This window comes from Stenella coeruleoalba (genome assembly GCF_951394435.1).
Source record: "Stenella coeruleoalba genome assembly, chromosome: 20".
Taxonomy (NCBI): Eukaryota; Metazoa; Chordata; class Mammalia; order Artiodactyla; family Delphinidae; genus Stenella; species Stenella coeruleoalba.
Window position 1 is genome coordinate 29,075,590 of NC_137166.1, and position 27,969 is coordinate 29,103,558.

Genomic DNA, 27,969 nt, shown 5'->3' on the forward strand with positions numbered 1-27,969 from the left:
AGGTTGTAGCTGAAATGAAGCTTTTGGAGATCCAAGTTCTAAGAGTGATGCTCATCTGCACCCATTCTAGCCACTGTGGCAGGCCGGCGAGGGGTGAGTTTGGGACAGCAGTAGAGTCAGGCCCCAGAGGCGACTGCTTCTACAAAGACTGACCAGGGCTGGGCTCCTCCCTTTTACCAGGAAAGAAACATGGGTCCTAAAGAACACCCTAATAAAGAACACCCCTATCTCTATCCACACTGAACAACCCAGGCTGTCTTCCTAAGCAGAAAACAAAGCTGTTTCTAATCACTTTGCACTCATACACTCACACACGTGCGTGCACGCGTGCGTGCGCGCACACACACACACACACACACACACACACACACAGAGCTGTTAAGGCAAAACCATCCTGCCTTTTGCCCTGGCCAGCTGGCCTTTGCAACTTGAGACAGACCTGGCTCTTAGACTATGAAGACTGCAGGATGCTGTCTTAGCAAAATATAAAAGGTAAGGATGAATTATTCTCCCAGCCCCACTGTTCCATCACATGCCCTCTTGTGACACCCACAGTTCCGCAAACACGCGCAGCTATGCCCAGACCTTGAAGTGTCTGCAGCCTGCATGCCCACTCCTGGCTCATGATGACTCTGCAGAAATGGGTAAGGCATCAAGCCAGACCTCAGTTTGCTTAACCTGTGCCCGCTCCCTGGGTCGCACCAGCTGTAAGTGATACAGCTCTTGTTTCAGTGGCATTTGATAGAGATTACAGCTTTTAACTTGGGAAACTCCCATATGGAACTAGTCTGAAGAGGAAAATCCTATACTGGCCTTAATGCCTAAGTAGCTGGGCAGGTCTTGGGAAAGAAGACACCCCTAAGCTCCAAATCAGACCCCTGCCATCTCCATCAATTCACTCAACAGATACATGGAGAGCACATACTAGAACAAGCACTAGACAAGTCTGAGCCCATGTCCTACTGGACCATTCAACTGGACTCTGTCCATTAATCATGGGATTAATCAGGCAGAGTCTTCATGGTGGCGAACGCTGCACTGGCGGACCAGAGGTCTGGAAACCCACAGGGTGACTTCGGAACGTCCTTTTTGGAAAGGGAGTGGTGAGAGGCAGGGGTGGCGATGGCTGCGGTGATCCCTCATGCGCCATCCACCTTGGATCAACATTCTATGAACCTGGAATTCTATGAAATTTTTCAATGCAGCCTAGACATATACAGTGTTTCTGGAATCTGTTATTCTCATGCTAACATCACATTTTTAGCCATATCAGCGTACCGTCTGTACTATTATGAGCAGTTTTCTTTTTTTTTTTATTTATTTTTGGCTGTGCTGGGTCTTTGTTGCTGCACGCAGGCTTTCTCTAGTTGTGGCGAGCGGGGGCTACTCTTCGTTGTGGTGTGCAGGCTCCTCATCGCGGTGGCTTCTCTCGTTGCGGAACACGGGCTCTAGGCATGCGGGCTTCAGTAGTTGTGGCCCATGGGCTCAGTAGTTGTGGCTCATGAGCTCTAGAGTGCAGGTTCAGTAGTTGTGGCGCATGGGCTTAGTTGCTCCGCAGCATATGGGATCTTCCCGGACCAGGGCTCGAACCCATGTCCCCTGCATTGGCAGGCGGATTCTTAACCACTGCGCCACCAGGGAAGTTCCTATGAGCAGTTTTCTTAAATGAATTAATTCTTTTTGTTTTAATGCAATTGTTCAAAAAAATTTTACCCATTTCCATAAATGGAAGATTATAAATTGTCATGAATTAAAGGTGTTTAAAAGGTAAAAATTCAACTGAGTAAAATTTAAAGATCTTATTGGCTCTATTCAATAATTAATGAATTGGGCAGTGTCCCATATAGCAGAAAGAAAGATGCTCAGAGAGCTATACAAAATGAAAGACTCTTACAGGCAGAAGGAGGTGGGACAAGGAAGTTACTAAATAAGAGTGCATTTTTTGTGGCATGCTCACCTTACATTAAGGGGTGGCAGGGGTCTATCAGGCCAATGACCTCACTGGTTCTGACCAGGCAATTCCGGATTGACATAAATCACAGCAAGATCTTTTTTGACCCATCTCCTAGAGTAATGAAATAAAAACAAAAATAAACAAATGGGACCTAATTAAACTTAAAAGCTTCTGCACAGCAAAGGAAGCCATAAACAAGACGAAAAGACAACCCTCAGAATGGGAGAAAATATCTGCAAACGAAGCAACTGACAAGGGATTAATCTCCAAAATATAACAACAGCTCATGAAGCTCAATACCAAAAAGACAAACGACCCAATCAAAAAAAGGGCGGAAGACCTAAACAGACATTTCTCCAAAGAAGACATACAGATGGCCAAGAGGCACATGAAAAGATGCTCAACATCACTAATTATTAGAGAAATGCAAATCAAAACTACAATGAGGTATCACCTCACACCAGTTAGAATGGGCATCATCAGAAAATCTACAAAGAGCAAATGCTGGAGAGGGTGTGGAGAAAAGGGAACCCTCTTGCACTGTTGGTGGGAATGTAAATTGATACAGCCACTATGGAGAACAGTATGGAGGTTCCTTAAAAAACTAAAAATAGAACTACCATATCACCCAGCAGTCCCACTACTGGGCATATACCTTGAGAAAACCATAATTTGGAAAGATACATGCACCCCAAGGTTCATTGCAGCACTATTTACAATAGCGAGTTCATGGAATGCCCATCAATAGACGAATGGATAAAGAAGATGTGGTACATATATACAATGGAACATTACTCAGCCATAAAAAGGAACGAAATTGTGCTATTTGCAGAGACGTGCATGGACCTAGAGACTGTCATACAGAGTGAAGTAAGTCAGAAAGAGAAAAACAAATATCCTACATTAACGCATATATGTGCAATCTAGAAAAATAATACAGACGAACCTATTTGCAAAGCAGAAATAGAGACACAGATGTAGAGAACAAAGGACACCAAGGGTGAAAAGCGGGGGGGGATAAATTGGGAGATTGGGATTGGCACGTATACCCTACTATGTGTAAAACAGATAACTAATGAGAACCTATTGTTTAGCACAGGGGAAAAAAAAAGAAGGTACAATCTGTTTGTTAACCTTAAAAATGCATTCCAATATACAGTAGGTGCAGGCAAATTCTGTTTGGTTCCACTTATACAAGGTACCTTGAATAGTCAAATTTATGGAGTACGAAAGTACATTTGTAGATGCCAGGGGCTACGGGGTTGGGGGCATGGGGAGGGGGAATGGGGAGTTGATGTTTAATGGGGACAGAGTTTCAGTTTAGGAAGGTGCAAAATGCAGTAGATGGATGACGGTGAGAGTTGCACAGCAATGTGAATGTACTCAGTGCCACTGAACTGTACAGTTAAATATGGTTAAAACAGTATGTTTTATATTATGTGACTTTTACCACAATAAAAATAAATTTTTAAAGGGGGGGATGGCAGGGGTCTATCAGGCCAATGACCTCACTGGTGCTGACCAGGCAATTCCAGATTGACCGGTTTAACATTTTACTCCTGGGAGAAGTTGAACTATAATTAAGTCAGATATTAAACCTGTTTGGTGACGTGTGCTTAGTGCAAGTGATTCCATTTGGGGACTGTTGTCTCTTTTGACAATTTTCTGCTTTTGGTCAGAGTCTCAGCTTAACTGAGAGACGTGATAAAAATTTAAGGCATCGGTGCCACTCCCAGCTGCCACTCTGAAGTTTTTGCTGATCCTCTGTGTGTATTCACAGGTCATGATGTTCTTTGCTGAATCTCTGTTGTATTCAGAGGTCATGATTTTCGATTCACATTTTTTTAGTTGGTTATTCTCTTTGTTCCTTTTCTGATGTTCCAGTCTTAGGGAGATTAGCTACGGATATGTATCTAAGATTTTGAGGGGCTACAACACACCAGGGAGATTACTATGATTATTAGAAGCAGGATAATTCCCAATGTCTAGAGTGTACTTTAAAGCTGTGGTCCCCAAGAACCTAAATCAATCAAAATCAAATGAGTCAAGGAAAGACCCCATTGAAAGGGTCACTTTCTTAAGGCACGTGGCTTGCTCAGTGATCTCATGCTCAAATGATGTTCAGCTTCCTCAGAAGTGTTAATCCAGGTGCCTCAAGTGTCGTGGTCCACAGCACAGACACCTACTTGTTCAGCTAAAAGATAATCAACAGCAGTTTTATTATCAGAAACAACCTGTCCAATACATACACTACCAAATGTAAAACAGTTAGCTAGTGGGAAGCTGCTGCACAGCACAGGGAGATCAGCTCGGTGCTTTGTGACTGCCTGGAGGGGTGGGATAGGGAGGGTGGGAGGGAGACGCAAGAGGGAGGGGATATGGGGATATACGTATACGTATAGCTGATTCACTTTGTTATACAGCAGAAACACACCATTGTAAAGCAATTATACTCCAATAAAGATGTTAAAAAAACAAAACAAACAAACAAAAAACAACCTGTCCAGAGAGTCTAAGGATTTTTGTTGGGCAACCATTATGTTAGCAGAAGATCCTGCAATACTTTGAACAGTTGAGGAGAGGTTTCAGATCATAGCCTCATTTGCACCTACTCCTACCCGGGAGAGTAGTAATCTGCCACAGGAAGCTAATCTTGAATGATGAATGCCTTCTGATAATTCCCAGTTGAGTCTGTGTCTCAGGGCTGGAAAGGCATCAGCCATGGAGGTCAATAAAATTTGAGGGTTGATAGACCACACAGGCATATGTATTCCAGTTATCCTTGCCTTGTGCCCGTCTTTTTGTACACAGTTTGGGATCACAGGCAGGGAATCAGAGACAGGGAAATGGACCCCCAGGGTCACGTTGTCCGACACAGTACAGAGGGGACTGAGTTTGTTCCAGGGAAACTAAGGCACTGGAAATCAGGGTAAGTTTGTGACAGGAAAAACTACAGAATCACCACCATCATGGCAAATCTAACTGTCATTTGGTGGTTGGATTACCATTATTTGCAATGTCCTGAGGCATTTGAGCAATGGCATTATCTTTCCAGGCCAGAGCAAGACAAAAGGTGGACAAAAGAATCATAAAATATTTTCATGGTGTAAGAATTAGGAAAAGAATGGTCAAGTAGCAAAGGAGAAATGGAATGAAACTTTCTGGATCCAATGTCTTGGTAGGAAGTAGTCTACCTCAATGTTGGCTACTTCTTTTACTAGTCAATTTGATTTTGAGGTCTCCAGCAGGTGTGCAGTTCCTAGTGTCTAGAGGAATCCTTTTAAGTTGACAAATGAGGACCCAAAGGACTTCCCTGGTGGCACAGTGGTTAAGAATCCACCTGCCAGACTTCCCTGGTGGCACAGTGCTTAAGAATCCGCCTGCCAATGCAGGGCACATGGGTTCGAGCCCTGGTCCAGGAAGATCCCACATGTCATGGAGCAAATAAGCCCATGCACCACAACTACTGAGCCTGCACTCTAGAGCCCACGAGCCACAACTACTGAGCCCACGTGCCACAACAACTGAAGCTCGCCTGCCTAGAGGCCATGCTCCACAACAAGAGAAGCCCCTGCAATGAGAAGGCTGCACACCGCAACGAAGAGGTGCCCCTGCTCTCTGCAACTAGAGAGAAGCCCATGCGTAGCAACGAAGACCCAATGCAGCCAAAAATAAATAAATGAAACAAATAAATTTATATATTAAAAAAAAGAATCTGCCTGCCAATGCAGGGGACACGGGTTTGAGCCCTGGTCCAGGAAGATCCCACATGCCGTGGAGCAACTAAGCCCATGTACCACAACTACTGAGCCCATGTGTCACAACTACTGAATCCTGTGTACGTAGATGCCGTGCTCCACAACAAGAGAAGCCACTGCAGTGAGAAGCCTGTGCACTGCAACGGAGGGTAGCCCCCGCTCGCCGCAACTAGAGAAAGCCTGCGTGCAACAACAAAGACCCAACGCAGCCAAAACTAACTAAATAAATAAATAAATTAAAAAAAAAGGAAATGAGGACCCAAGGTTTAAGTCCCTGATATTTGGCTGTCATCTGGGTAGTCAGGAGGACCTGTTATAATGGGCTCCCTTCCAAGGAGATTAAAGGACAGTCTTTGTGCTTAGTGATTCCAAATCAGAAAGGTGGGAAAAAACTTGAAACTTTAGTTTGGAGAGTCATAGCCAGATATTTGAGGAAAGTAGAAAAATTCAGGATCCAGTCCAGTTTACAGCAACATGTCTTGGATTTATCTTTGTATCCACTACACTTAGCATAGTGCCAGGCATTTGGTAAATGTTTGGAGAATGAATGAATAAATGAAATAATGAATAAATGGAAGGAAAGATGGAGGGATGGATGAATGAATAATTAGAACCAAAGACTATGGAGAGATGGAGTCCCTTTATTGTAAGAACATTCTGTCCAAAGATCCCTGCCTGGAGAGGTAATGAGTTCCCTGACCCTGCAGGTGTGCAACAGGAGGCTGAGTCACTTAGCAGGAATATTGTGAAGTTAATTTAGGCATCAGAAGGGAGACTGAATGAGATTTAAGATGTTTCCAAAATAAGAGCATGGAACTCTATGAAATAAAAGCCCAGGGAAATGAAAAGATTTGCCCTTAATTCCCCAGCTGGGCAGCTGTGGGTCTGGGAGTTGCTCTGAAAGTTTTCAAGTTGTTCTGAGGACCCCAGACCACAGCCTCCCCTTGTCCAAAGGCCTCTGTGTGCTTGTGTCTGCCTTGGTAGCCCACAGCACCCTAAGGTTAGAGTCCAGGAAGGGAAAAACACTTATGAAACAAATTGTTTGAAGAGTCTCCGGCCACCTGTAATTGGAGGGTTTAGTCGTGGCTGTCAGTATAAAAGAGGGGAAACTCTGGGGCGGGGAGGGTGTGTCTTAGAGGTGGCCGGGGGTTCGGGGGGGTAGGAGCTTGCAGCCAGAGCTAGAGAGGGCGGGACTGGAGGGGGGCAGAGCTGAGGGGTGGGACCGTACTGCCTCTCCAAACTCCTAGAGACCTGTAGGCATGCGAGCTGCTCTTCTGTACTGTGGCTCTTTGCTCTGGTCCTGACCTCCCTCTCCACTTCCACAGCTTGGCATGAGTCCTGCTGAAATGCAAATAGCAGGGTGACATTTTGAAATTTTTGTCTGGGACGAGGTGCCAGAGATGCATACAGGGCCAAAGTTCCCTAGCAGTGGCTCACCCTCTGGGCTTGGAGCTTTGAGTCCAGCCAATCTGGTGGCAGGAGACAGAGGGGAAGGTAAACACCATGAGACACAGCTGCACGGGCCATGTGCAGGAGGGACATCAGCTGACCTCCCGCCTTGCTGTTGAGAACTTTGGAGAGTGCCTACTATTTTCCTCTTGATTATCAGTATGCATGAGGCCAAATCATGGAGAGTGGCATACCAGAATATTAATACCGACTCTGGAGCCATAGTGCGTGTGTTTGCATTCCAGCTCAGCACTTACTAGCTGTGTGTCCTGAGGCAAGAACCTTCCCTTTTCTGTGCCTCGGTTTTGTATTTCTAAAATGGGGGTGACAAGTGTATCTACCTCATTGGGCTACTGCGAGGTTGAAATGGGTTGCTGTTTCTAAAGAGTGCCTGGAATGGAGAAAGAAAAATAAAGTAATTCATAAATAAAGGGGTTGTTTTAAGATATAGTGTATTAATAGACAGTCTGAGGTGTGGTAAGGCCACGGATCAGGAGCCAACTGCCACTGAAAAGATAGTTTGTTACTCACAGCTCCCCAGAGGAGGGGGCGTGACACCACCATCGTGGGCCACAGCTGAGGCACCGGGTGCATCAGGAGGCAGAGGAAGGAACGAGGAATTGGGCGCAAGAACCTTTATCTTGGTTGCTGGGGGCAAGGTCGAGGTGAAGCAGAATAAGCAGGTTTGGGATTGGCAAACTAGCCAATTGCAATGGGCTCTGGGGCTTAGGGAGTTCCCACAGTTGTCAGGTACTTGGCCTGGAGTGATTAGGGCAGGATGATAGTGGCCAGATGTGGAGGGCCTGGTAGAGAAGGTAGTTGGGGTACAGGCTCTGGCACGCTTGATGGGGAAGTTCATTCCTATCATTAGGGATTGGCGAACTCTGGGAGGGGCAGTCCCTCCAGAATCAGCAAGGCCCCAGATATCAAGGCATCAGAATACAGAACATAAAAGACCTGGTTAATACAAGGGTGCGGCAAGGGACCTCAGAATGCATCTGTGCCATTTTATAGGTGGGGAAACTGAGACTCAGAGAGGGAAATGTACATGCCCAAGGTCAACCGGAAAATCATGCTCTGAATTCTATCTCTAACTCCTGAGTCCAGAGCCGGTGCTCTGGCTGTCTGTGCACTGACAGCCCAGGCTCCACTGGGTTTTCTCTTCTTCCTGGGCCTATGACACTGTGAGAGGCCTGGAACTGAGGGTAAGAGCAGAGTAAGAACCAAATTAGGGGCAGATTATTCCCTTACTGCTGTTTACCCCCTGGCAGGGCCACGCCACTTCCACCTTTAGAAAGCCCATACTGGCTGCCTCCATTTCCTCAGTTACCTCATCTGTAAAATGGGCATATTAATGTCTACCTAGCAAGGCTTTTGTGAAGATTAGTTTAAAGGAACTGGACTGCACATGCAATAATTTAAAAGTTATTAAGAATTTCAAGATGGCAACAGCAGAGTACTAAAGCTACCACGGAGCCTGGAGGCTTCTGAGTGGGTACTGTGTGACAGCACAGGTCTCACACCCATGACAGAGCTGGTGACAGAGCTGGGATAGGACCCTTGCCAGTCTGGCTCTAGAATCTAAGTCCTTAAGTGCAAAGTAATCCTTCCTTCCTACACAGACCATGGTTTAAAAATCTTTACCTGGGCTTCTCATCTTCCTTCAGGGATGGAGCTGGACGACAACCCCAGGGCCAGACTCCCAGCACTTTTCCCAAATAATGGTGACTGTGCCTGAGCTGACACTTCCAGGGACAGCATTCGGACTGATCCCTTGGCTCTTGCAGCCTTTAGAGCCCCAACCATGCAGCGGCTGCTTGGGTGGGAGCTTCCCAAATCTTATTCCTTCTCTTCAAACTGAGATTTAATGCCTTCTTGTCAGGTGGACTCCCCAGCCTCCAAGATGGAACTAATCCAGGACCTGGCACCTTGGAAGTGCTAAGGAGACTTCACTCACAGAGCATTTCTCTGAAGAGTATCTATCTTTTGCCTCTTACCTGGGCTAATCAAAGACTCTAACCAGTTCTCCCTGCTGCTATTCTCCACCCTGCAGAGCCAGAGAGATTCATCTCAATGGCCACCGTCATTTTCACATCTCTCTGTACGTGTCCTTTGCCATGTGATTTTGCAGCTGCACTCATGAAGAGTCTGGGCCAGCCGCTCGACTCGCTTTGATAATAAAACACAGCAGACATGATGGTGTGCCAGCTCTCAGCTCTGGATATAAGAGGCCTTGCATACAAATACTTACTCTCTTGCGCCCCTGTGACCGCCATGTGAACAAGTCTAGCTGAGACTGCTGGAGAATGAGACAGCACCTGGAGGCAACAAAGACCAGCCAGCCTCTGGCTGACCCACAGATGCAGACACATGCGTGAGCCCAATCAAGATCAGCAGAGGCTGGTCCAGATCAGCAATACTTGCTAGGCAGCCCACAGACTCGGGAGCCAAATATATGGTTGTTGTTTTCAGTTTGGGGGTGGTTTGTTACACAGCAATTGCTCACTGATACACTATATAACACCCAAGTCTGATCACATTACTCCACCAATCTAGAGCTTTTCAGCAACTCCCCACCACCCTCTGGAAAAAGTTCCATCTCCTTATCCAGAATAGGAGGGCCCTTGTCTTCTGGATTTTATGTCCCTCTGCAGCCCTTTCACTTAGACCCTCCAAATCTGCAAATCCTTGTATTCCCTGTACTGCTTCATACTTCTGTGCTGTCACTTTTGTGACTCTCATGACCTGGAATTTCCCTCATGACTCAGCTCAAGTGTCATTGGTAATGGGGAGCCCTGTCTCCCTAGGTGGGATTCTGTGTGTGATTTCACTGCCAGGTCATGAAATGGCCTCGTCTCATTCATCTGTAAACCCAACCACCCACTGAGGGCTGACCATGTTCCAGATACTTGTCTAGGCACTGGATATACAAATAAAAGTAAGTGGTTGTGACCTCCTGGCCCCAAAGTTGTTGGTCCCCTGAAAGATCAGTTTGACAAATTGTGGTGAGTGCAGTGACAAGGTTAGGTTCAGAAAGGCTTTTTTTAGAGGTGACATCTTGAGGGACAAATAGGAATTAGTCAGTTTCAGAGAAATGCACAGGTATGAGGCCCAGGGGGCTGGGTGTGCTTGGGGACACACCTGCAGGTAGTACAGGATGACTGGAGCAGAGAGGCAGGGTGGGCTGAGAAGGGGGAGTTTGGATTTACCTTGAAGGCAATGGGAGCCACTAGAGGGCTTTAAAGAAGCATGCAATAGGTGCTCAATAAATGTTTCCTTATTAGCACACCGTCTGTCTTCTCCATTAGACTGAGAGCTCCCGAGGACAGGGTTATTCCTTCTTTGTATTCTCCACTTCCTTCCTGGAATGGCTGGGTATGATTTTGATCAATGAATGAATGAGTGAATAATGCCACCCAAGATATAACAATACAAAACCCAATGGGTCGGGCTTCCCTGGTGGCGCAGTGGTTGAGAATCTGCCTGCCAATGCAGGTGACGCGGGTTCGAGCCCTGGTCTGGGAGGATCCCACATGCTGCGGGGCAACTACGCCCATGAGCCACAACTACTGAGCCTGCGCGTCTGGAGCCTGTGCTCCGCAACAAGAGAGGCCGTGATAGTGAGAGGCCCGTGCACCACAATGAAGAGTAGCTGCCTCTCACCACAACTAGAGAAAGCCCTCACACAGAAACGAAGGCCCAACACACCCAAAAATAAATAAATAAATTTAAAAAAAAAAACCCAATGGGTCTTTTCATCCAAACAAGAACCGCTTTTCACTCCCCTGGTCAGGGAGGTGCTGAGGGTTCAGATAGGCTCTGAGACGGGTCCAGAGAACAAAGACCCCTAGTCCTCTGGGCTTCCCTGAGCCTTTGCTTGGCAGCAGGAGTGTGTGCTGGTGCTACCTGGTGGCCACAGTGCTCATGTTCTATTTTGATTGTCCTCCTCCATTGCCAAGGGGCCCTGTCAGGCCAGAGAAGGGGAGCAGGAGCCTGGAGTGGGCAGAAATGCTCTGCTCAGCATGTAACCAAAATTTTGGTCCCTGTTCCCAATGCCAAATGATAATGAGGACAAGGTTTTGAGAATAAAGGAAAGAAAGAAAAGATTTTAATATAACAACACTTCTTTTAATGTACACACATCATGCTCCTATCATTTCACTAGCAAAACCAGGGCCTTCAGAACTCAGTATTAACTACAATACCATCCCACAGGGCTATCTATAGCCTTAGAAACACTTTGTGCTCTTTAGATGTGGGGGCAGCAGGAGAAAATGGAAAAGAATAGTGGCTTCTCAGGATAGCTTCACCAAAGTGCCAGATGATCCAACCCAATTGTCTGGAGTGAGAAAAATTTCCTGTCAACTAGTTCATCATCCTTTCCAAAGTTTCACAGAAAACGCTGTACTCTTCTGCTCTTGGTACTTAGAAACATTCCAGTCTTTTAGCTCTTTGACTATTCCTTCATTCAACAAGCATGTTTTTCACTCACATCACAGTCCAAATGAGTTTTGCCAACTGCAGCTGGCCTTCCCTCATGATTTGGTATCTGGCTTCTCCATCTTGTGAGGCTGAGATCTTCCAGGGCCTCCTGAGTCACCTCTGCTGTTCTAGAAGAGTCTCCTGGAGAGGCGGGAAGCAATTGGAGCTCACCCTGGGGACACAGTTGCTGGCAGGAGCCATTTTTGGTAGCTCATTCTACCACAAGCACACTGGTGCTGGCCAGTGTCATTTTGGAGTCCTTGAGATATTTACTTATTTATTTATTTATATTTATTTTTTGGTTGCCCCACATGGCTTGTGAGATCTTAGTTCCCTGACCAGGGATTGAACCTGCACTCTCTGCAGTAAAAGTGCAGGGTCCTAACCACTGGACTGCCAGGGAATTCCCTTGAGAAATATTATTTTGCCAGCAAATGAGGAGGGTAGGAGACTAACTTCTTGAAAACTACTGTCCTACTCTCTGAAAGAGGGCAGGTCTATTTAAGGAGAATTTTGAGGGTAGGGGTAACAGGACTACGTGACTGAGACCTCACTGGGCTGGTGCTGTTTCTTTCGATATATCTGTGATTCATGGCCATTGCAGTGGTCTGCCTCTGGTCAAGATGCTCTGTTTTTCTTCTGCTTGATCCTACACACCTGTGACTCAAATTAAGAAGAACTAGCCAAACAGGCTAGAACTTATCAGCATAGTTAGCAGACAGAAACAGCATGTGTACATTATTTGATTTAATGCATGAGTTAAAGGAGGTGGTCAGTTGTTAAATTTTTAACTCTATATTCAGCTACATATTCCCCACTGTCAGTTATAACCCTCCATATCTATGGCAGTGAGGACTAAAAAGTCATCTGGCTACTTCCTGCTGAACAGGGGCAATGTTAAAATTGGGGAGGATTAGAAGAGAGAAAGTTCTGGACTTTCATTTTAAAGGATTCGCTTGTCCCAAAAGGTGTTCTAGAATCCTGCAAGATAAGCAGAGAGGCTTTTTCTTTCTTTCTGGCCTGATGTCACCTTTTGTTATATTAACACCTTGGAGGGCATAAGGTTGCAGTCGGCTGCCAGGTTCTCAGTCGTACAGAAACATGTCTGAAACCACATCCGTAACAGCCATCCAGCTCTGTATTCAATGCCTGAACCATATTTACTCTACTTTGATTTTTAAATGTATACTTTTTCTCAATGGTTAAAGCAGATGTACAAGTGTATGTAATAGGACACAAACAGGCTGTTCTGGTTAGCCTAAAGTTCAAAATAATGTATAAGCCAGAATGACTTTCCCATACCTCAATATGTGAAAATTTCCTCCATCATTTTTCCCTTTTAGTTGCAAATCTCTCCATAGAAAGCACTGATAATCAATACATTTTTCCATTGTTGCTGGAGTGGTTTAGCTGCCTGCTCCAGGTCCATTCATGTCCCTCAGGGCTAGGCTTACTCTTCGTTTATACCTTTGCCTAGTTCTCCACGTTGGGGGAAAACTAATCAGATAGGACAAACAAATATAGTGAGGTATGCTGACAGGGAAACACTTTATAGGCTATGCACTTAATCAATTGTACCAAATTGTCATTCAAACATACGTGCTTTTAGCAGTACACTCAAAGCAAGCAGTGATATATGTCATGAATAGTTAGACAACTTCACTAGAGAAATTTCTTTCCATCCTGAACATTGGTGTTAAACGTATGGTCAGAAGTAAAACAATAACCTTCCATTTTGATAGGAAGACAAACATTTGGTAAACAATTCAATTAAATTAGTTGGATGGTTCTTCAGGGCTGATACAGATCCTTGGGTCAGCTGCCTACCACTGCTGTTGTCTTCTTATCCTGTGTGGTTGTCATTTGGGGTCAGCAGTCTTTTCTGTAGACAGTTCAATGCAGAGGCCCTTCTTAATTGGGAAATATGAATTTAAGAGTTGTTTCCCTTCAGTTTCCTTGTGCATGGGGTACTTGAGAATACCTGATAAGAAGTCTTTCATCTAGGTTGAAGACAGTCCTTTAAATGATGCTTTTTCCAGTATGCATAACCCCTTGGTTATAGATCATGGGGCACCTGATCTTCATCCAAAGATAGATTACAGTGATCAGCTTCAGAAACAAGCTTAGGATATCTTCTTAATAACTCAGTTAAACTTTACAATAACGTAACATAGTAACAAAGAGCTATTTGGGAAGAGAGTTTTAGACAGTAAATACTGACCTCAATTAACAAAACTAGAATTTAACACCTATTGAAACAATCTTTTCTCTCTAAAAACAATCTTTTCTCTCTAAAAACAATCTTTTCTCTCATTTTTACCAAGTATAGCCAAATTATGATTGTAGAAAGAATATCCCAAGTGGAAAACACATTTTCTAACCATTTCTTTTTTCATTGTGAGGGCATCAGTCTTGCAGTCAGGGAAGGCTTTAACCCATTAAATAAAAAATGGGGTTTGCCAGGGACCTGGGACAATCCAAGTGTCTGTCTTGGGTTTCCCATAGCCCTGACTGTTTAACTCACAGCTATTGTTTACATATCTTAATTTCTCTGATTTAGGAGCAGACTGTTGCCATGTTATAAAGACATCAGGATGGCAATGAGGGGTTAAGTTTCTTTGTAGAACCAGAATGGAGTTTATCTACATGTGCTATAATCTTTACAGATTCTGTTGTTGCCTTTGCATGAAAGTCAGTTAGGGCATTTCCCTAACACTCAGGTTCAGTCCCTTTGGTGTGAGCCTCAAATTTGATGATGGATAACATTTTATGTCAGGTCATATAAGATTTTAAGGAATTTCATATAATTTCTGTAACACCCACAATATACTTATATAGACATAATAAAAAGAAGGCTTAATGTTACCTTTTATTTGACAATGCTTCCCCTCTAATTTAATCTACCAAATAATCCTAGTTAGTTTAATATTTTTTTCTGAGATGCCGCAGGGGCCCTCTGAAGCACCTCAAAGTTAGCTGGAGGTCAGAAGAACCTTAACTAGAATTTGACTTTTGGGAAGTTTGTCAAAAATATCAAAAAGTTTCAAAACACTTGGTGAACGGAATTATAGGTCATTTTGAAACAATACTTATTCACTCAACCAAAGTAATAAAAGATTTCAAAAGCAAATACAAGTCACTTAAAGGCCAAGAGATTCACACAATCTGTTATCAAAAGCAGCATTTCAAGAAAACTTTGTTCTTTTAACAGAGAGAAAACCAAATTCTTTTTTTTTTTTTGGTACCACCTTACTGTTAATAACAAAATCCATTTATTTAATTAAATTCAATCTAATCTTAATCAATCCTGACCATTAAAAAACCCTCCTTTTTTCAAGGTTCTTTTTCTGTAAACCTTCCATAACTTTATGTGTCCATATTAATTTGTCCCCTTTTTTAAAACTATAAACAAGCAGCTCTAGGACAAAATTATTTTTTTTTCCCCATGAATATATTTCCCGTCTTCATGTCTTCTGTCACTGACAATATATATCCTACTATCTTTACATATTGAAATGTTTCCCTTATTATTTTAGTAGCTTTAGTTATATATAATAATTTTTAAACTCTTAGAAACCTTAACAAAACCAAGAAACAAGTAATTTAACTGGCTGTGATATCAGCATTCCTTGATTAGCAAACTTAAGAATTTATTTCATAACCTCCAAAAACATACAGTTTCCTCATAGCATGATTTCTCTTGCATGTGGTGCAAGATGCATGTCTAATAAACCCAAACATCTTTAGTTTCCCTCTCGTAAGAAGACAAAAGTAGGTAAACTTAGATTTGTTCAGCAATCAATGTTCCAGTATTTTACCTTAAAAATGATTTTGACATTTAATGTTATCATTTAATTTAATTTAGCAAAACTCTAATATTTCAAGTTACCAGAAACCTGGAAAAACTATTTTTAAGTAGACATTTCTAAAACATAATTATTCCTAAAGTGTTCACCCAAAAGCTTTTATCCCATACCAAGTTAATTTTCTTGCTGACAAATTTTGCAAGATATACTGGGCTGGCCAAAAGGTTCGTTCGGTTTTTTTCATAAGATGTCTCTAGTAGCACTTAGTTTTCTTTAACTTCATTCGAAACAATTTTGTTAGATTGTATGTGACAGCTGTCATATCAGCATGCATTTAAAAAAAGACATCAAAATTGGTGAATTTTTGTATAGCCATTTTAATATTGAAGATGGAAGAAAAAAAGCAACATTTTTGGCATATTATGGTTTATCATTTCAAGAACGGTAAAAATACAACTGAAATGCAAAACAGAGTTGTGCAGTGTAAGGAGAAGGTGCTGTGACTGATCGAACGTGTCAAAAGTGGTTTGTGAAGTTTCGTGCGGGAGATTTCTCGCTGGATGATGCTCCACGGTTGGGTAGACCAGCTGAAGTTGATAGCGATCAAATCGAGACATTAATTGAGAACAATCAACATTATACCATGTGGGAGACAGCTGACGTATTCAAAATATCCAAATCAAGCTCTGAAAATCATTTGCACCATCTTGGTTGTGTTAATTGCTTTGAGGTTTGGGTTCCACATAAGTTAAGCGAAAAAAACCTTTTTGACCGTATTTCTGCACATGATTCTCTACTTAAACGTAAGGAAAACGTTCCGTTTTTAAAACAAATTGTGACGGGTGATAAAAAGTAGATACTGTACAATAATGTGGAACGGAAGAGATTGTGGGGCAAGTGAAATGAATCACCACCAACCACACCAAAGGCCGGTCTTCATCCAAAGAAGGTGATGCGTATATGGTGGGATTGAAAGGGAGTCCTCTATTATGAGCTCCTTCCAGAAAACCAAACGATTAATTCCAACAAGTACTGCTCCCATTTACACCCACTGAAAGCAGCACTCAACGAAAAGCGTCTGGAATTAGTCAATAGAAAACGCAAAATCTTCCATCAGGATAATCCAAGACTGCATGTTGTTTTATGACCAGGCAAAAACTGTTACAGCTTGGCTGGGAAGTTCTGATTCACCCGCCATATGCACCAGACATTGCACCTTCGGATTTCCATTTACTTCGGTCTTTATAAAATTCTCTTAATGGAAAAAATTTCAGTTCCCTGGAAGACTGTAAAAGGCACCTGGAACAGTTCTTTGCTCAAAAAGATAAGTTTTAGGAAGATGGAATTATGAAGTTGCCTGAAAAATGGCAGAAGGTAGTGGAACAAAAGGGTGAATACGTTGCTCAATAAAGTTCTTGATGAAAATGAAAAATGTGTCTTATTTTTACTTAAAAACCGAAGGCACTTTTTGGCGATCCCAATAGTATGAACTTATTGACTCTCAGTAAGCCCAAGTACAATAAAAGTACAATACTTAATGTTGATGATTCTAAAGATGTGCCTTGCTAATTAACATACTTAAACAATGAACTACTTAAGCTGACTTTAATACTAGATATTAATTTAATACTTAATATTCCTCAGATCATGTGAACTTGAAATTTATTTAGCTTAATTTCTCTTGTATTTAGAAATGTTTGATTTGTAAGTGCTTACTTTAAGCCAATTAAATAGAGCTCATTTACAAATTAACCTCAGCAATATTATCCAAAGACAAAGACACGTAATGAGACATCCATATATCCAGACAGACACAGAGAGCTCATAGTTTCTGCTTGAGGTTAAAAATGCCTCTTTAGGGCTTCCCTGGTGGCGCAATGGTTGCGAGTCCGCCTGCTGATGCAGGGGACACGGGTTCGTGCCCCGGTCCGGGAAGATCCCACATGCAGTGGAGCGGCTGGGCCCGTGAGCCATGGCCGCTGAGCCTGCACGTCCGGAGCCTGTGCTCTGCAACGGGAGAGGCCGCAGCGGTGAGAGGCCCGCGTATCGCAAAAAAAAAAAAAAAAAAAAAAAAAGCCTCTTTGCCTTTTTTTCCTCCTTGGCTTGAGGTTCTGTTGCAGCAGAAATAGAAATGAAGTTTCCCTTCTCCTGAGAACAAGGAAAATAAAGGGAACAGTGAACAGGCTAGAGAAGAAACATAATCTGGCCTGAAAGAGTTAATCACTCCTAGTTTTTTGTTTTTTGTTCTGTTACTAGCATCTGTAGTTTCTGTAACTAGATTTGTACTTCACAAAGCTAACCTATTACTCTTTAACACTATGTGAATTACATCCTGCACTCCCATGTAGTAAATCACCCCTTGTAGGATTTGCATTTCAGAAAAAAAGTCGCAGGCGGATAAGGCAGAGACAAACGGACCCAATTACCCGACTGCCTGACGCCAGCTGTGACTGTTTTGAAATAATGCGGGAAGAAGAAGAATGCAAGACCTTCACTACTCTGATCCTTATCATATACCCCCGGACTGCAGCCCCACATATAAAATCTTCTCCGATTCCCGAAGGAGGGTGGGGGGGCACAGTCCTTGAGGCGCTAGCCTGCTGTGTCTTCCCTTGTGCCTGGCAGAAAAATCACGCCCTCTCTCTCTTCCTCCAAAATCTCTGGCTCCGAATTTCTGTTCGGCATCGGTGCACAGAGAAGCCGAGATTTCGTCCACAAAATGGGGGCTCCTCCGTGATCTGCTCGCAGGCAGGCGGCTCCGCAGTGCCCCTCGGCTTGATCGGAAGCTTGGGGATCTCTCTCCAAGCCCTTCAGGCGAGCGGAGGGTTCGAGGATATCCCTGAGTCCAGATCGCCAGGGACTCCCTGCCCCAGGGCTGTGCCCCCATCACACCCGGCCCGCCAACTCGGCTGCGGAACTCCGAGGCTGCGGCAGAGAACGCGGGAGAGGCTGACCCAGCAGCTGCCAGGCTTCTTTTGCCTTAAGGACACCTTCTCTTCTCTTGCCCTTGCCGGTCTGGACTTCCACTCTGAGAAAACACTGAATATTGGAAGATCAGAAAGAGGGCATACGGAGGTCGCGACACACCCCGTCAGCACCTACGGTGAGTCTCCGGGAGTGCACTCCGGGACCTTTGACCGTACCCCCCCCTACGTAGGGGAACTCGGTTCCAATTTGCGGGATTTTCCTGCAAAGGGAAATCCTGATGTGGAATTCTCCCTGCAAAGGGAGATTCTGATGTAAGGCGCCGCTTTGGGGCAACCATCCAGGTCGAGTGGGACTCAGAAGTCACGTTTGGGCAGGTCTCTGCCATATGTTTCTCTTTTTTCTTTTTGAGCATCCCTTTGCTGTTTCCTTTTATGGTTTATGTTTATGTGTGACTTCCAGCTGACGAGGTGAAGGCTTATGTTTTGATTTGAGCGCGCTAACATCTAACGTCTGTTACCAACTGCTCTAGACAAAACGGGAAGCGCTTCCTCTAAGGTTCCACCCTCATCTGGGAACTTTTAGGGAAAATCTTAAATGACTGGTCGACCTGTAGCTATGATCCAATGACAAAGAAAAATGGCCTGAAAATGGGTCTCCTACAATTAGATCTTTATTGCCACAGGATGGGGAAAATGGACCGAGGTTCCCTTATGTTCAGGACTTTGTGCCCTTTTTTTTTTTTTTTTTGTGGTACGCGGGCCTCTCACTGTTGTGGCCTCTCCCGTTGCGGAGCACAGGCTGCGGACGCGCAGGCTCAGCGGCCATGGCTCATGGGCCCAGCCACTCCGCAGCATGTGGGATCTTCCCAGACCGGGGCACGAACCCGCGTCCCCTTCATCGGCAGGCGGACTCTCAACCACTGCACCACCAGGGAAGCCCGAGAAAGATCATTTTTGACAGTATGGCCACAGTATTCTTTAGACTCTGGAGAAAACTGGTTAAAATAAAACTTTTCTTAAAATTGCAAAGCCAGTTCTTTTTGCATGTGCAATTAGAAAAGGCTAGCTTGTTAAAATACTTTTCTTCAAAATTCTGACCCTGAGAGAACAAAAATATGCCTAGGAGGAAGCTTGAAGTTAACTCTTATCATGTCCTTGAGTTACAAACACAGCCCACTTTGCTTGAGAGTTCAGCCTTGGGTTAATTAGTAGAACTTCAAGCCAAAAAAAAAAAAAAAAAGAGGCAAAGACACATTTTAAATCTCAAGTGGAAACTATGAGATCTCTGTCTGTCTGGATATATGTGTATGTCTCAGTACGTGTTTTTGTCTTTGGATAATATTGCTGAGGTTAATTTGTAAAGGAGCTCTATTTCATTGGCTTTAAAGAAAAGTAAGCGCTTACAAATCAAACAATTCTAAATACAAGAAAAGTTAAATAAATTTCAGGTTCATGTGAACTGGGAAATATTCAATATTAAATTAATACCTGGTATTAATGTTTAAGTTTGTTGATCTAATTCATCTGAACATGTCTTTAGAGCCATCAACATTAAGTATAATACTTTTATTGTGCCTAGGTTTAATATAAACTAAATAAGATCTGATTATATCTGCTACAAATTTGTCAGCAATGAAAATAATTCGATGTGAAGAAACTTTTAAGAAGAAAAACTGCAAATGAGATAAGAACTTTGGGTGAATTTTTAGGAATAATTATGTTTTAGGAATATTTACTTAAGCATGATCTCTCCAGATATTAAACAACTTGAAAATTTAGAGTTGTGCTAAATTAAGTTAAAGGATGGAAGTTTATTAAGCAGTAATTACTGAACATTGGCTTCCTTTTACAGAGAAACAAAAGGTTTAGAACTATTAAAAAATGTGTTTGGTGCCACACTGAGATATTTTCTATAAGGAAGCACATTCTTCAAAAATTATTATTTGGATGTATGTTTACCAATCTACAGAGTGCTGATATAAAGGACAGTTCATGGTTGCTTAAGGAAAGTAGAAAGTGGTTTTTAGTAAGGAAGGTAAGAGGAATGGAATTGCATTTTATTAAAGGAAAAGGAAGTAGGTCTGATTTACAGGTGGCTGTTTCTGATTGGGAAAATAAAGTGATGGATACAGAAAGTGATAAAAAAGGTTTGCAGAATGTGGACCCTTAGAAAAGAGTTTTATACATGGTACAAGTTTTCTTAAGATGCTGAACTGCCTTGGATGACAGATTTCAAGCTTGCTTATTTATTTATTTATTCATTCATTCATTCATTTATTTTTGGCTGCATTGGGTCTCTGTTCCTGCACACAGGCCCTCTCTAGTTGTGGCCAGCGGGGGCCACTTTTTGTTGCAGTACGTGGGCCTCTCATTGCAGTGACCTCTCCTGTTGTGGAGCACAGGCTCCAGGAGTGCAGGCTTCAGTAGTTGTGGCGCACAGGCTTAGTTGCTCCGCGGCATGTGGGATCTTCCCGGACCTGGGCTCAAACCTGTGTCCCCTGCATTGGCAGGCGGACTCCCAACCATTGTGCCACCGGGGAAGTCCCATGCTTCTTTACCTTTTAAGTGATCCGTTTGATACTTGCCTTTAAAATCTTCTATCGAGGGCTTCTCTGGTGGCGCAGTGGTTGAGAGTCCGCCTGCCGACGCAGGGGACACGGGTTCGTAACCCGGTCCGGGAAGATCCCACATGCTGCAGAGCGGCTGGGCCCGTGAGCCATGGCCGCTGAGCCTGCGCGTCCAGAGCCTGTGCTCTACAACGGGAGAGGCCACGGCAGTGAGAGGCCTGCGTACCGCAAAAAAAAAAATCTTTTATCGTTACTTTGGCTAAGTGAATAACTACTGTTTCCCAGTGACGTATGATCTTATCTGACTGAGTGTTCTAAACGCTTTTGATTTTTTTCATAAAACTTCCCAAATCAAATGTAATGAAGTTTCTTTGACCTCTAGGCAACTTTGGGGTGCTTCAAATGGCCCCTGAAACATCCCAAAGAGAGAGATTACACTAATTAGGTTCATTTGGTATGTTAAAAGTATGTGGGAAGTATTGTCAAATGTGTAATAAATCTTCTTAGGTTATATTGTATGGTAATTGTTACTAATATAGTCTAGAAATTATATGGAGTTTCAAAAAAATTCTGCTATGTCCTGGTAAAATGTTATCAGTCATAATTCTAGTTATTATCTTAAGTGTCATATGTCACAACAGTAACCAAGTTACCTTGTTAATTACATTGTAATCAGATTTTAAATTTGCCTTAAGCCTTTTGTCTCCAGAGACACAGTTTCACTCTGATCCCTTTGCAAAAATGCTTCCTCATCAAGAAGATTTATAAAAAGGACTTCTGGATAAATACAAGTTTCTGACTTTCAGACCATAATGCTAAATTGGATATAAAGAAGCTCTTCTCCTCAAGCTACTTATGGTTTACAACAATTTGGTGATTTACATTTATGGGTAAAATTAAAACATTTATCTTCTCTATCTGCTCCCTCCAGAGACTGGAAACTCTTAGGTCCCCAGCAGCTTTATCAGATAAATTAGGAAGGCTACCTCGCTAACAGGTATAGAAATCTCATGGTATTTTCGGGACCTTGCAAAGGGAGGAATTCACCTACATCTGGTAAGCGAAATCTGTGACAAGCCCTTGGTGTGACTTCCCTGAGAGGTCTTTTAAAAGTTCAGTCTGAGACTCCTTATAAAAGTTTCAGCAAGCAAAAAGCCTATATGATCAATTACAGTTATATAAATCATCAGGCCAAGTTTATTGATACCAGACTAAAATTTGGTTCTCTTTCTCTGTTTACAGAACAAGGTTTTCTTGGAATGCTGCTTTAATAACAGACTATGTCAATTTCTTTGCCTTTACGTGATTTACATTTGCTTTTAAAATCTTCTGTTACTTTGGTAAAGTAAATATTATTTCACAGTGATCTGTAAAGATTATGATGGCGCACGTAGATAAAGTTCACTCTGCTTCTACAAAAATTGACCCCTCATTGTCAGACTTTTGCCATCCTGATGTCCTGAAAACATGACAACAGTCTACTCCTAAATCAGGGAATTAAAAATGTGTAAACATTAGCTGTCAATCAAACAGTCAGGGCTATGGAAAATCCAAGACGGCTGCTTGGCTTTTTCCGGCTCCCTAACAAACCTCATTTTTTATTTGATGGTATAAAGCCTTCCCTGGCTGCAAGGTTAATGCCCTCACAGTGAAGAAAAAAAATTATGTTTTACTGAATATTAAATTCTAGTTTTGTTAATTGAGGTCTGTGTTTACCAAGACTCACTTCCCAGATAGTTCCTTGCTGTTATGTTATATTGCTAAGAAGTTTAATTGAATTATTAAAGGCCACTCTAAGTTTGTTTCTAAAGCTGATCTCAGTAATCTATCTTTGGATGAAGATCAGATGCCCCACGACTGACAACCAGAGGAGTATACATACTGGAAAAGACATAATTTAAAGGACTATCTCCAAACTGGAGGGAAGGACCCTTATCTGGTACTCTTAACTAGTTCGTACACAGTAAAACTAAAGGGAATTAATTCTTGGATTAATTTCCACTCACGAAGGGCCCCTGCACTGGACTGGCCTATAGAGAGGGCAGCTGACCTCAAAATCACCTTAAAACAATGCTCAAACAGCGGAGAAACTACACTCACCCCAGGATGAGAAAAAGACAACATCAGAAGTAGACAGCTTACCCAAGATCCTGGACCTGACTCATATGCCCATCTATAATGTTCTCTTGACTTCTTGGACCTTTGCATATGAATCAAATGTTTTTCTATCATAGGCACGATCCTATGCTAGTTTTAAAAATCAATCCAGTTGTTGGGTTTGTGGCCAATTACCTATGTCTAGTACTTCTGGATTACCTGAGTGGACTTCTCCACTCCAAGGCTCTAATTGGTTGACTCTTAAGAAATTAATCGTAAAAGGAAAATTATAGTCATGTCCAGGCCACTATTGGTATTACTAGATAAGATCCCCTTACCTGACCCATTAATAATACCTGCTCTGACCCTGACCATAAACATGAATTTTCCTCTATTACTCAAAGTTCAATCAGAGCAACAAGCAAAATTTCAGCCAAGGAATAAAACCTCCCACCATCATGGGATGGATTTATGTAGTTAACACCAGGCTATGGTAATTTAAGCTTAAAGGCTCCTCTGTGCTGGGAACAATTAAATCATACTAAGGATAATCATTCTAGTAACACTAGGAAGCTGGGCTGAGTACCTTATGGACAATGCCAATGTATAATTTCCCTGAAGAACAGGGATTAGTATAGAACAGACTAAGTCAAGACAACCTGGGATATACTGGGCTGCACCTAATGGAAGTTCTTGGCTATTTGCATTTTGCCTATTTCAAAAAAATGATTGTTTCTTACATTACCAAATGTGTGACTGAGCCTCTGATAAAGTGAGGATATATAGTTCCATGGGAGATCAAATGATTACCATAACCTAACTTTTAAAAGTTCAGTCTGAGACTCCTTATAAAAGTTTCAGTACCTTATGGACAATGCCAATATATAATTTCCCTGATATATATAAATATATAAATAATATATAAATTCCCTTCTCATATATGAGAAGGGAGAAGAAGCAACAAGAGGGAATATCCTGGACCATAAGAGACTAGGAAGACAGGTGGTCCAGAGACTTCTGGATGCGAGTAAAGGCCTAGTCCAGTAATAGCACATGGAGTGGCCTACTAGCAAAATCTTTGCCAGACCTGGGAAAGAGCGTTCCTAGCACCGTGGGACAAAATGGTCAGGAAATGCCCCAAACCATGGTTGAAATTATGACCATAAAGGGGCCCTGCCGACTGAAAACTGACACTTGCCATCTCCTTCTACAAGGATTAAATCATGAGCTTCTGTAGCTGGTGACGTTCAACACCCTCTACAAGGAGTTCAGGGTGGAGATCTTAAATGAGGCACTCTGTGCTCTGGGAAAAACAGACAAGGACAGGCCTTCAGATAGTTAAATACTTTCAGGAGAAGATTTTGTGAGCCCCAAGTCTTGCATCTTCTCATACCTAGAGAAACACTGACATCATTAACAGGGACACTAAGGTGTTATTTTAGGCAAGTCCTTTTATTGCTAAGAACTTGAGTTTTCTGAGCTGTGTTAGATTTGGGATGTTACCAGCCATTCTCAAAAGAACGTCTGCTGGCAGCTGGTAACTGCAACCTTACTTCTTAAAGGTCTCCTCTGGTAACTATTACACTTTTAGATGAAAAACTTGCTTTAGATCATATGTTAACAAAAAGAGAAAACACATATGTAGTGACCAGTAGCTCCTGTTACTTATATGTTAATACCACATCAAAGGTTAAAACCTATTCTGATGAAACTAGATAACTGGCTACCTAGCTACAAGTCTCCCCAAAGCGCCAGGCCTAGACTGGGTTTCAGGCTTATTCTCCTAAAAAGAAATGAGATCTATTTTGTCTTTTAACGTTTAGGTTGTCACTCCCCCAAATACTTCTAACAGGGTCTGTTACACCTACATCAATCACACTGGGCTAATAGAAGAGGACATAAAATTATATATATGACTACACCAAATGGCTCCATTCCTTTAGACAGGGTAACCCAAATGCTGACTCTATCTAGACCAGGATCAAAATTACCACCGAGCGTAACATGGCTCTTAGTCCTGCTTGGGACCCCGGCTACAATAATTCTTTTACTTATCTTTGGCCTCTGTTTTTTTTTTAAACTACTTGTTAAGTTCTGTCTCTTCCAGATTACAATAGGTTCACATCAAGATAATGATGATGCAAAGATTCCAGCCATTTCTCAGAACAGATCCTGCCAAAACAACAACAGAAGTCACCCCGGGGCCCTTAATAAGACAGGGTGAGAGCTCCGTGACCCCAACTAGGTAGGGTCTACGAGCCCCTTGCCAGCCTAAAGAAGCTACAGAAGACATACCGTCGTCCCTTATCCTCCCAATGAAGATTTCTTGGGGTTCACGCCTCTCAGGGGGGGTATAAAATAGGAGATAGATGGGCCCCTGGGCCGGAGAGCTGGTGTTTGTCAAGTGGAGCAAAACTGAAGTTTTGTCCTCAGCCAGACAAGAAGGACGCCTGTTTCCCTACCTCCATTGATACGGAGGGAATGAACTAGCAGTGGGGAATTTGTTGCAGCAAAAATAGAAGTGAAGTTTTCTCCCTCCTGAGAACAAGGGAACACTGAACAGGCTAGAGAAGAAACATGACCTGGCCTGAAAGGTTAATCACTCCTAGTTTTTTTTTTTTTTTTTTTTTAACTGTTGCTAATCTGTAGTTTCTGTAACTAGATTTGTACTTCACAAAGCTAACCTATTACTCTTTAACACTATGTGAATTACACTCCCTTGTAGTAAATCACCCCTTGTAGGATTTGCATTTCAGAAACAAGGTCGCAGGCGGATAAGGCAGAGACAAATGGACCCAATTACCCGACTGCCTGACGCCAGCTGTGACTGTTTTGAAATAATGTGGGAAGAAGAATGCAAGACCTTCACTACTTTGATCCTTATCATATACCCCCGGAATGCAGCCCCACATATAAAATCTTCTCCGATTCCGGAAGGAGGGTGGGGGGCACAGTCCTTGAGGCGCTAGCCTGCTGTGTCTTCCCTTGTGCCTGGAAGAAAAAAATCACGCCATCTCTCTCTTCCTCCAAAATCTCTGGCTCTGAATTTCTGTTCAGCATCGGTGCACAGAGAAGCCGAGATTTCGGCAACAGTTCTACTTATTAACTCAAGGCTGAAGTCTCAGGCAAAGAGGGCTGCGTTTATATTTCAAGGACATGTAAGAGTTAACCTCAAGCTTTCTCTAGGCATATTTTTGTTCTCACAGGGTCAGAATTCTGAAAAGAAGTATTTTATCAAACCAGCTTTCTCTAACTGCATATGCAAAAAGAAACAGTTTTGGAATAAAAAAACTTCATCTTGGCCATTTTTCTCCAGAGTCTAAAGAACACTGTGGCCATGCAGTGTTAAAAAAAAAAAAAAAAACAACAAAACTTTGGGCTTCCCTGGTGGCGCAGTGGTTGAGAATCTGCCTGCTAGTGCAGGGGACACGGGTTCGAGCCCTGGTCTGGGAGGATCCCACATGCCGCGGAGCAACTGGGCCTGTGAGCCACAACTACTGAGCCTGCGCGTCTGGAGCCTGTGCTCCGCAACAAGAGAGGCCGCGATAGTGAGAGGCCCGCGCACCGCGATAAAGAGTGGCCCCCGCTTGCCACAACTAGAGAAAGCCCTTGCACAGAAACGAAGACTCAACACAGCAAAAATAAATAAATTAATTAATAAACTCCTACCCCCAACATCTTCTAAACAAACAAAAAAACAACTTCTTTCTCTTTCTAGGAGCATACTAAAAATCACCCAGTTTTGTAAAATACACCCTAGGGAACAAGTACAAGATGGAATAGAGCTCTCATTACCCATTTTCCTTTTAGACATAGGCTTATAGCTGTAAGTTGGTCATTCGGCCATAATCCTTTCCAAGGGACTTTCAGACGGAATTGAAACGGCACCTCCCATGTTTAAAAGCAGACAAACGACAAAGGAACAACAAAGGAACCAAACCCAACAAGGCCAGCTAAACAAACAGGAACCTTTCAAAACTCAAAAGAGAACAAAAGGGAACAACTTCCCCGGGTTCTATGGTCTCACTCAACCGTGACCGCCATACCATTGGTGCCACAAACAACCCGTAAAGGGCTGGAAGTTTCACAACCTTCCTTAAAAGTACGGAATCAAGGATCTCGGTGTGCACACCAGGGGACTTACCCAAATGGCCAAGGTGTCTCGACTCTTCCAAAATCTGTTTCCTTTTCCTCCAAGAAGGTTCAAGTTGCAGGGGACCATGTCCTATCTGGGGAGAGAGACCGGAGTTCCCCAGAGCTAAATGGGGCTCTGGCCGCTTCTTGGACAGTCCCTCACTCTCTTCCCGGAAGGCAGCCCTCTTGCCGGCGTGGGCTCCAAGTGCAACCTGGGGCGGGGGCGGGGGCGGGGGCGGGGGCGGGCCCTCCCCGCTCTGGCAGTGTTCCATCGGGCTTGGGTAGGGGATGAACACCACCCCACTGGGGAGCCGAGGTGCCTCTGGCTGGCTCAGCCAATTTGTAACCGAAAATTTGGTCCCTGTCCCCAATGCCAAATGAGAATAACGAGGGCAAGGTTTTGAGGATAAAGGAAGGAAAAATTTCTTAATGTGCCAGCAAATGAGGAGGGTAACAGACTAAGATCTTGAAAACTACCGTCCTACTCTCTGAAAGAGGGCAGGTCTATTTAAGGAGAATTTTGAGGGTGGGGATCGCAAGACTATGTGACTGAGACCTCGCTGGGCTGGAGCCATTTCTTTTGATACTTCCGTGATTCATGGACATTGCGGTGGTCTGCCTCCGGTCAAGGCGGACCAGACTGACTGTTTTTCTGCTGACTGCTTGATCCTACACACCTGTGATTCAGGATAAAAAGAAATAGCCAAACAGGCTAGAGCCTATCAGCATAGTTAGCAGAGAGAAGCAGCATGTGTACATTATTTGAATTAAAACATGAGTTAAAAGAGAAGGTCA

At 43.2% G+C, this 27,969-nt stretch overlaps 1 protein-coding gene across 2 annotated transcripts in view; it reads right to left on the reverse strand.

Moving 5' to 3' along the window:
- The window catches only part of LOC307178261 (liver carboxylesterase-like), a 67,092-nt gene extending 39,123 nt beyond the window's left edge, over positions 1–27,969 (reverse strand). The window contains exon 1 of one of the 2 annotated variants that reach the window (XM_079906253.1): positions 27,185–27,969. In XM_079906253.1, coding sequence (XP_079762379.1) covers positions 27,185–27,446 — 262 coding nt within the window. In that variant the 5' untranslated portion in view covers positions 27,447–27,969. Of the gene's footprint in view, positions 1–1,957; positions 2,011–27,184 lie in introns of those variants that run through there. The other variant, XM_079906254.1, reaches the window with a different exon arrangement.